At 40.4% G+C, this 10079-nt stretch overlaps 1 protein-coding gene across 1 annotated transcript; it reads right to left on the bottom strand.

Annotated features, from left to right (window-relative positions):
* Positions 1–283: 283 nt before the first annotated feature.
* LOC109221997 lies at positions 284–2175 on the bottom strand. Its single transcript, XM_019386415.1, has 3 exons — positions 1694–2175; positions 692–899; positions 284–511 (listed from the first exon to the last, which is right to left on the bottom strand). The coding sequence occupies exons 1-3, from the start codon at positions 2173–2175 to the stop codon at positions 284–286; spliced, it is 918 nt and encodes a 305-aa protein (XP_019241960.1).
* Positions 2176–10079: the final 7904 nt, after the last annotated feature.

Genomic DNA, 10079 nt, shown 5'->3' with positions numbered 1-10079 from the left:
AGATTACATGTTCACTCTCCTCTACACACTGAGTTCTCTTATTTTAGGCTTTGTAGGCTTTACTTTGAGAGGAATATCCCAAAAAGATTCCTTCATCACTTTTGGTATCGAATTTTCCAAGCTGATCCTTTCCATTGTTGAGAATATAGCATTTGCACCCAAATGTTCTTAAGTGAGTCAGCTTGGGCTTCCTTCCATTTAGCAACTAATAGGGAGTTTTGTTCAAGAGAGACCTGATCATGCACCTGTTCACCAAGTAGCAGGCAGTGTTAACAGCTTCAGCCTAGAAGTTCTTCGCAATTCCACTATCGATCAGCATTGTCCTGGCCATTTCTTTAAGATTTCTATTCTTCCTTTCCACAACTCCATTTTGCTGTGGAGTTCTGGGAGCGAAGAAGTTATGGGTAATGCCATTCTCTTTGCAAAAATCATCAAACTTGGCATTGTCAAATTCTGTCCCATGATCTGATCTTATGCATGCTACTTTTGAATCCATCTTCACTTGAATTTTCTTCACAAAAGCAACAAAAACTTCAAAAGTTTCATCTTTTGTTCTGAGGAACAGAGTCCAAGTGAATCTGGAGTAGTCATCCACTACCACAAAGATGTATCTTTTTCCTCCTCTGCTTTGCACTCTCATAGAACCACATAGATCCATGTGAAGGAGATCAAGTGGTTTTGAGGTGCTGACATCCTTCTTTGGCTTAAATGAAGATTTCACATGCTTTCCTCTGGCGCAGGCATCACAAACTTTGTGCTCCATGAACTTTGATTTGGGCAGACCACGAACCAGGTCCTTCTGAACTAGTTTATTCAGTAAAGAAAAGCTTGCATGCCCCAGTCTTCTGTGCCACAGTTCAGCATCATCATTAACTGCTTTCAAGCAACTCGGATCACCACTTTATAGAGATTCAAACTCAGAAACGTAGATGTTCTTGTATCTTTTGGCCACCAGTACCACTTCACTCGTTACTAGATCAGTAATTGTGCATATCTCCGACAAGAACTCCACCTTGTTTCCTTTATCACATATTTGAGAAACACTCAAGAGACTGTACTTGAGGCCATTGACGTAGTACACATTCTCAATTGAGTGATTTCCTAATTTTTTCAACTCCAAGAATGTACCCCTTTTTCCTATTTCCAAAAGATACACTCCATCCTTGCAGGGCTTTTAGTGAAAGAAAGTCCATAGTGTTCCCAGTCATGTGCTTTGAACATCCACTATCCAAGAACCATTGTTGACTGCTTCCTTTCACTGTTCCCTGCACAAGGAAATCAAGAGTTAGTTTTAGGAACCCAAACAAGTTTGGGTCCCTTCTAGTAGGCAAGAGGATGAATAAGAGCTCTTTTAGTCCATGCAGGTAACATGCGTTTTTATTTGGTGGCACCTGGTCCCTTTTCAGTAGTTACATTTTCAGCAAACACTTTGTTTTTCTGAAGAGACTGGACCCTGGCTTGGCAAATTTCTTTGAAATGCCCATTGTTCCCATAGTGGGTACACAGCCAATTATCCGGTACAGTAACATACTTTCTATGGGGGTTGTAAGGAGTTCTCTCCCTTTGAAACCCTATTCCCTGCCTGTTTCCACTATTATTAACATACATGGCAGTAATAGCTTCCGAGGACCAGGTCCACTTAAGTGACTTCTCAAGATCATTTTTTACTCTTTCCAGTTCTACTTTAAGCTGCCTATTTTTCTCAATTTCAGCACAAAAACTAGTTCTCACAGCATTTAACTCGTTTTGAAGCTTAATGTGTGCCTCACTAGCTACCTCTTTCCCTTTATCAGAATTTCCAGTCCTACACTCAGTTCCAAGTTCCTCTATAGTTTCCCTCAAGTCTACAATCACTATTAAGAGGTCATCTCTCTCCTGCTCAACAGCAGTCACTTTCTCCACTAAGGCATCCTTTTCTTTACTTAAGTTCCCAATGGTTTCTTTTAAGTCAACTACTACTACCACCAGATCATCTCTTTCGTGTTCTACACTAGTGATTTTATCAGTTAGAACCTTCTTCTCATTTTCCAGATCATCTATAGTTTCCTTCAAATCAACCACACAAACTATCAAGTCATCTTTGGTTTGCTCAGCTTCTCCTAATTCTATGGTCAAGGCATCCTTATCATCTAAAAGACCATGATATGCATCGATTAATACGTTGGCTAATGACATGAGTTTCTTAGGAGAGTAGGATTTCAGATTTCTCTGTACATCCCTGAAGTTTACCTCATCATTATCATCATCTTCATCATCGTCTGATTGAGCTATTAAAGCAAGTATTAAATCATATTCATCTCTTTCACTTTCAACTGCCATCATGGAACTATCACCTGCATCAGTTTCTTCTTCAGACCCACTTGAGGAATCTCCCCATGCTACAAGAGCTTGCTTCACAATGTTGTCAACGACATTCTTCCTTTTGAAGCGTTTATCAGGAACCGGGTTCCTTTTGGCTGCTTTATCAGGGTTGTACTTGAAGTGTTCTTGCTTCAGGAGAGGACAATCTTTGATAAAGTGCCCTGGCTTTCCACATTTATGACAAATGTCATAATTCTTTGGTCTGCTGGAACTGCCTCTCTTTGGTATCCCCCCATTCCTTCTGACCATTTTTTGAAATCTTTTGGTTAGGTAGGCCATGTCACAGTCCTCCTCACTTGAGTCATTGCCTTCAGCTTTGAGTACCGGGTTCTTTTCCTTCTTTGGTTCTCTTCTTTCACTGTCCTTCTTCTTCTTCATTTTGTAAGTTTTAAGATTTCCAACTAGCTCATCTATAGTTAGGGCCTGCAGATCCTTTGCCACAGTAATGACATTCACTTTACTCTCCCACGAACTAGGCAGAACACTGAGAATTTTTCTCACAAGCTTGTTCCTAGGAATGATTTCACCGAGAGAGTGTAGCTCATTTATGATGGAAGTGTATCTTGTGTGCATGTCTTGAATAGATTCATCGTCTTTCATCCTGAAGAACTCATACTCAGTGGTGAGCATATCAATCTTAGATTGCTTTACTTGAGTTGTTCCCTCATGTGTTGTTTGCAAAGCTTCCCATATTCATCAGGTCCTATACCACACACCAAAATTTTCTTGGCACGAAAATTTTTCTCCACAGCTTTCCTGTCTGCAACGTTGTATTCCTTTCTGGTCTTTGGCATCATCACTGGAGGATCTCCGACCTTCTTCGTTGGGACATAAGGACCATCACGTATAACATCTCACAACTCAGAGTCTTCTGCCATGATAAAATCATGCATTCTTGTCTTCCACCACCCATAGTATTGCCCATTGAACCTGGGTGGCCTATACGTAGACTGACCTTCTTTAAAATTTGGTGGAGCAGCTATAAGGATCCTTCCTAGGTGTTAGCCTGATAGAAAGAACCCGCTCTGATACCAATTGATAGAATATATGAGTCCACCAAACTATACAGAGACCAGGTTCTCTATGAGTTTCCACTGAGAATCTAATAAAATAGTAAGTAAATAAGACAGGGAGTTTTTAAGTGGAAAAATCCCTGCTCGAGGGGATAAAAAATCACGACCTACACTAGTAGGGTTTCAACTTCACTATGAGCAACTTTTAGATTACAACCTATGCAATCTAGGAATTAAACTCTTAATCCCTCACTAACTTGTAATACACCTATTACAAGCCACTTAGCAATACACCTATTACAAAGACTTCAACTCATGACTAACTCCAGTCACGACACAAACACTAAGAATTTATGGTTTTACAAGGGGGGTTCCTAAGCAACGCTTCTAGATAAGCAAATTAGGAATTACAATGAAGAACAATTACAAAGTTACAACTCAACTAACGACAACAAGATACTAGATTTAGGAACTGGTCCGAAGTAGTGTTAAACTTTGTTCTTGATGCACTTGAGAATTGAATGCTTGATTAGTGAAAGGTTGGAGTGCTTGAATGCTCAAGTTGATTCTCAAGTGTTCAAGTAATGTTTTGTTGTAGTGCACTTGTTAATACAACATAGATGACATCACTTGAGTGATGTAATCACTTGGTAGGTCAAATGAGAAGTGACTGCAGAACCTGCGCTGCACTGTTTCTGTGTATAGTGCAGACAGTCACTTTCCAGCTGTAGACAGTTGACTTCGTACTGCTATCAGGGAAACACAAGGGTATCAGGTCCCTATGTTGTTTCTCTATCTTTTGAAGTCGTAGCAGTTCTCATTAGCTGGAATCCGTTGATTTGAGTTGAGTACCAAATGAGTCAGGTTCTTTATCTGGCTCTTTGACAGTAAGTTTGTTAGATCATCAAAATACAAAGCTAATTAAGGCATTGTAAACCCATCACCTTGACTCTTAATTATAAACATTGTGGGTCACCTCCACCAAATAACCCAAACTAAGTTAGTTAGGAACTTCTTTCATGATTTCTCTAACAAAATGTTCTTTAAAGTATTATCAGCATTAATATTCTATGTTGAACTGAGTACTAAAGGATCCAAATGAAGCCAGTTACGTTGTTGACATTATTTACTCTATGTTGAACTGTTTCAGGCTTTTCTTGAGAATCTGCAACATAAGTATCCTACTTGCTAAAAGTGTTTATGGATATGAAAAGGTAAAATTCAGCTTAATTACATCAAATTCATGCTTAATTACTTGCCTAACGTACGACAGAATGCGTAAATGACAGTATGATGTAGGTGAAGTGTTTGGGACACGAACCTAGGGTAGGTGCTCAACATGAATTGGAAGGGTGTTGGATTTGTATAGTAGTAAGAAGATACCTAATTGGGAGTTCGAGACCAAAGTTAAGATCCAGGGGTCCCTCGCGATACTTGCACAACGCGAGGATATATATCGCAAGGGTAATAGAGCCTGGCAGAATTAGCAATTTTGCGGTTGTGCAGTTGGGTCAATTGTGAGGCCGAGTCTGAAGAACCTAGGACCTTACACGATACTCGTTCTGGCCTATTAAGTAAGTTAGTTAGTTAGAGATCGACACTGGACCTGCGTGACGCGAGCAAATGCGAGAAGAAGGTATCTGAGAAGCTGGACAAAGCACAAGGGGACGGTGTAATTAGGCCTAACGCAAGCCAATTGTGAGCCCCTTGAGTTTAAATATGGGAGAGTCAGAAATGAAACAAGTCACTGAAAGTGGAGTTGCGTACGAAAAGCTAAAACTCCATAGGTTTTAAATTGGTACTGTTGACCTAAGTAAAGTTTGTTTTGATGATTGACAAAGGAACTCAAGTGTGAACCAGGTCCATACATAGTGTATACAGACACGGGCAGATTCGAGCACAAGGCATGCACGTGAAGTAGATAAGCTTAAGTGGATATATCTGATATCTCTTGAACAAAAAGGTTGCATAAGTGATAAGGAAAAGGACTCCTTACTCGAAAAGAACTCTATCCTAGATAAGGGAAGAGTTAGAAGTTGAAGATAACTAGAACTCTTCCACCAAGGAAGAGTATAGCATTAGAACTCTAGTTATTTCCTATTCTACTAACTCTATATATTTCAGGATGTTCTCATTTTACAAACACGTACAAGCACTGAAGTTAAACGAGAGTTGAGAGCAAAATAGCAAGGCATTTGCAAGCAATTCCAGTGTGATTCAAGTGTGCGAACCTGAAACTACATAAACCAGATAGAAGAACCACCTGAAAATTAGGAAGAGTATAACATTAGAACTCTAGTTATTTTCCATTCTACTAAATTTATATATTTCAGGATGTTCTCATTTTACAGGTACGCACAAACGCAAAGTTAAACGTGAGTTGAGAGAAAAATAGCAAGGAATTTTGCAAGCAATTCCTGTGTGATTCAAGTGTGCGAATCTGAAGTTACATGAACCAGATAGAAGAACTAGTTCCTAGTGTCTGTCTTTTATTCTAGCTTCATTGTAGTAGGGCTTTTAAGTTGTACCTTTCAGCTTTATCTAGAAGCAATTGTACTAGGTACTCTGAGTGTTGTATTCAAGTTAGAGTTAACTTGAATTTGTTGCAACAGCTAGAGTTTGGTTGCCACAAAGAGTTAGAGGTAATCCTTAGGTTTACAAAGAGTTTTGTAAATGCTGCTTTTGGCTCAGTGATATCGTGAAGTGTTGGAAAAAAATCCTACTGGGTAGTAGATTGTGGTTTTTTTACCTTTTGAGCCAGGTGTTTTCCACTGCGTTCTTTACTTTCTGCATTTATTATTCCGCAACAGTAGTATATATAAGGAACATATAGAAGAACCAGGTCCTTCTATAATCTGTGCACGCGAAAAATTGAACACCACACAAATCACCCCTCTAGCGTGGCATTGAACATCACATACTCATTTCGTTGGTACATTTATCTTTTATCTTTGACTTTAAGCTTGATTTTGGCACTCTATTATCTTGTTATGATTGTTAGCAGCAGCACACATTCTGTGAAACCCTGTATAATTGACTTCATTAGTTTTACGTAGTTTATTTATCCTAAATGAGAGATATCCAGGGTTGCTTGCTGGTTTGTAAGGCGGAATCCCTTGGTTCATAATTGCAGGATAACCTGCTTTAACTAAGCGGATATTGAATATGACCCTAGAGTAGATGTCCCAAGTAGTGAGCTTCAATATAATATCAGAATACTCTCTGGAAGGCTTAGAATCCTAACCTTGTGTCATGAGATGGTTTCTATGGTGCGCAGGCCTCTCAAAAGGTAACAGAGGTGTGCAAAGGTTTCCTTGGGCTGGACGGAGATTGACCCTTGAGTGCAAAGGCAGAAGGGAGCTGTCTGACCCCTAAACACGATTATCCTTTTGGGGGAAAACTAGACTCCGCCTTATAGGAAATGGGACTCAATTTCAGTTTGAATTTCTGCGATCAACCTGTTCATTGGGGTTAACATAAGCAAAATAATCTGTTAAACACAAAGGTTTTAACAAATTTACACAAAGTCATTGTATTTGAATCATTCATATAATTGCCAAGGATTATAATCTAGAAGTGTTTCATAGTACATGTAATTCTACTCTCAATGTTCGCCTTTCATCTTTCCCTTCTCTTCCAACTATGTAACAGGAAAAAGTCAAAAACATCATTCCATAAGATGTTCCTTGATGATGCTTGCAGCAGAAAACTTAAAGCACCCAATTCAAAGGGCTCATGGTAGCTGCTTATAATATGTGGCGTTACTGAGCGCCCATAGGCGAACTCAGATGTTGGAATTACTCTTTGCTTGACGTATAGGTGAAGGGGTGATTTTGCTCTCATAGTGTCATCTTAGTGTCACCATAAATATTCTTCTCTTGTAATAACTGAATAATCAACTAACCACAAGGGTTCCGATGTAAAAGAAAACTGAGTTCGTGCATATTAGTAAGCGTTATGAAAACGTTTTGATGATCTGCCTATTTAAATGACATTTTCGTAATGAAAATAGAGTGGAAACATGAGTTGATCCATAACAAGTGTATATGGTAGAAATCGGAGAGCTCGATTTCTAAGGTTGGATTACACTCCGAGTCCGAGTTGTGGAAGCTCGAAGTAAGAATCAAGCCAGGCCCGAATGAGCGCACCTCGAGAAGCAAATCAGGGACCCGTCATGATCTGCCTCGAGGGCAATACAATTTCGATAACACTCAAGAAAGAGCGGGAATTTCCAAGAACACGTGGGTCAGGGTATAAAGTAAGGGATAAGATTTGTACGAAATAATACAAGTCCGTACTAGGTTGTTATACAGTTGTACCAATAGAATTCTTTACCATAATTGGGAATGTACCATATTAGGGTTTTCCTCTTCTATATAAAGGGACCCCAATCTTTGTAAAGCATATCTCATTCACTGCAATAGAACATTCTACTCTACTTTTCTCGTTTACCGTGCTCAACAATTGTTCTTCAGCTTTATTGTCTTTACTTTATTGTTCATACTTTATTGTTCTTAGCTCGCCTCGAGGCCCCTGAGATAATCGAGCTCGAGGTCCTTATTGCTCTAACAACACTGGTTTGGTTCGTCAATTCTTCTTACTTAATCTTAATATTATTTGTACATTCACTAGCATTAGAATAAATCACATATCTTTAGAACCACAAATCATATTTAATTGTTACTCATATTTTTCAAGGTAAACAGTTTGGCGCCCACCGTGGAGCTAAAGATAATAGTGATTATTTTAGTGCTATTTTTCTGATAACACACGTTATTCTTCACACTTTTTCTTGTCAAAGATTCTTTGATTTCAGGCTAAGATATGTCTAGCACACAAAACGCACCTGCTCACAATAGTGAGGAACTCGGAGAAAACAGCGGTATAGGGGTCGGTGTACCACCCATAAACCCTGAGGGAGTGCGAAATATGGAGCCAGTTGATATCAGTTCGCATAACGCTCTAAACATGGACGCAGGCACAGAACCCGTAAGGAATGCACACTAGGAAGCCCGAGCCGGAGGCCAGGAAACACGAGGAATGGAAGAAGGAGGAGTCAGCCTCCAAGTGATATTCGAGATGCTACAAGCTCAGCAAGTCGCCATCGCTCAACATCAGAGTCAGAATAGAATTCCAAACACAGCCGAACCAGTGAACACTCGGCGTGCTGAACCAACGCTAGAAAGGCTCGATGAAAATGGCTCGAGGACTGACCCCGCTATTATGAAAATGCTCGAATAACTAACCAAAAGAATCGAGTCCGGAGAAAAGAAAATTGAAGAAAATGACAAAAAGGTGAAGACATACAATTCAAGGGTCGACCAGATACCAGGAGCACCTCCGATGCTGAAAGGACTGGACTCGAAAAAATTCATACAAAAACCTTTCCCCCCAAGTGCGGCTCCAATGCCCATTCCCAAGAAGTTTCGCATGCCAGATATACCGAAATATAACGAAACAACCAACCCTAACGATCATATTACTTCATACACTTGTGTAATCAAAGGAAATGACTTGAATGATGATGAAATCGAGTCAGTATTATTGAAAAAGTTTGGGGAAACACTATCAAAAGGAGCTATGATCTGGTATCACAACTTAGCTCCTAACTCTATTGATACATTTGCTATGTTGGTGCACACCTTCGTGAAAGCACACGCCGGGGCCATAAAGGTGGCCACAAGAAAATCGGACGTCTTCAAAATAAAACAAAGGGATGACGAGATGCTAAGGGAGTTTGTGTTACAGTTTCAGATGGAAAGAATGGAATTACCACCGGTCTCCGATGACTGGGCAGTTCAGGCCTTTATGCAAGGTTTGAATGAAAGAAGCTCGATTGCATCTCGAAAGCTAAAGCAAAACTTGATCGAATATCCAGCTGTGACATGGTCGGATATGCACAATTATTATCAATCAAAAATTAGGGTCGAGGACGACCAGTTGGGAGCCCCCCCGGGCTCAGTTCATCCTAACAGATTCGCAGCCAAGCCCCTGAAGGACAGAGACCGGGGATCAAGATTCAACAAAGAACGGTATCAACTGTACATTGAAGATCGAAGGAACATTTTAAGGCGTAACATACCTCGGAATGATCGAACAGCAGATCGAGGCCAAAGTTCCCGGGGACTCGTGAGCAAAACTGGGTTTGGTAGGAACTCGGGACCCGTTGAGGTACCCAGATTATCAGAATACAACTTCAGTGTCGACGCCTATGGTATCGTCTCAGCCATTGGCAAAATTAGAGATACTAGATGGCCCAAGCCTATACAGACCGATCCTTCTCAGAGGAACCCCAACTTAATGTGTAAGTATCATGGTACTCACGGGCAAAGAACCGAGGATTGCAGGTGGCTCAGAGAGGAGGTAGCCCGATTGTTCAACGAAGGGCACCTTCGTGAATTTCTCAGCGACCGGGCCAAGAACCATTTCCGAGAAAGAGATGCAAACAGGAATAATGAACCTGAAGAACCTCAAAATATCATTCACATGATCATCGGTGGATTCGACGTCCCATAGGGACCTATATTCAAACGTACCAAAGTATCCATCACAAAGGAGAAACAGACTCGGAGCTATGTGCCCGAGGACGCTCTATCATTCTGTGATGAGGAAGCAGAGGAAGTATCCCAGCCTCACAACGATGCCCTGGTAATCTCTATCCTTTTAAATAAAGTCCTGGTTAAACGTGTTTTAGTGGATCCAGGT

This window comes from Nicotiana attenuata, unplaced genomic scaffold, assembly GCF_001879085.1.
Source record: "Nicotiana attenuata strain UT unplaced genomic scaffold, NIATTr2, whole genome shotgun sequence".
NCBI classification, from domain to species: domain Eukaryota; kingdom Viridiplantae; phylum Streptophyta; class Magnoliopsida; order Solanales; family Solanaceae; genus Nicotiana; species Nicotiana attenuata.
The sequence above is the reverse complement of the archived record's forward strand: the minus strand, read 5'-3'. Positions and strand labels throughout refer to the sequence as shown.

Excerpts from the sequence above, each read along its gene's own strand:
- LOC109221997 (XM_019386415.1), bottom strand. The coding sequence starts at position 2,175 with ATGTCATTAGCCAACGTATTAATCGATGCATATCATGGTCTTTTAGAT. Across the intron at positions 900-1,693 it reads GCTGAAATTGAGAAAAATAG|TGGTGATCCGAGTTGCTTGA; the intron begins GCAGCTTAAAGT and ends ATCTCTATAAAG. Across the intron at positions 512-691 it reads CATTTAAGCCAAAGAAGGAT|AAAATTCAAGTGAAGATGGA; the intron begins GTCAGCACCTCA and ends GCTTTTGTGAAG.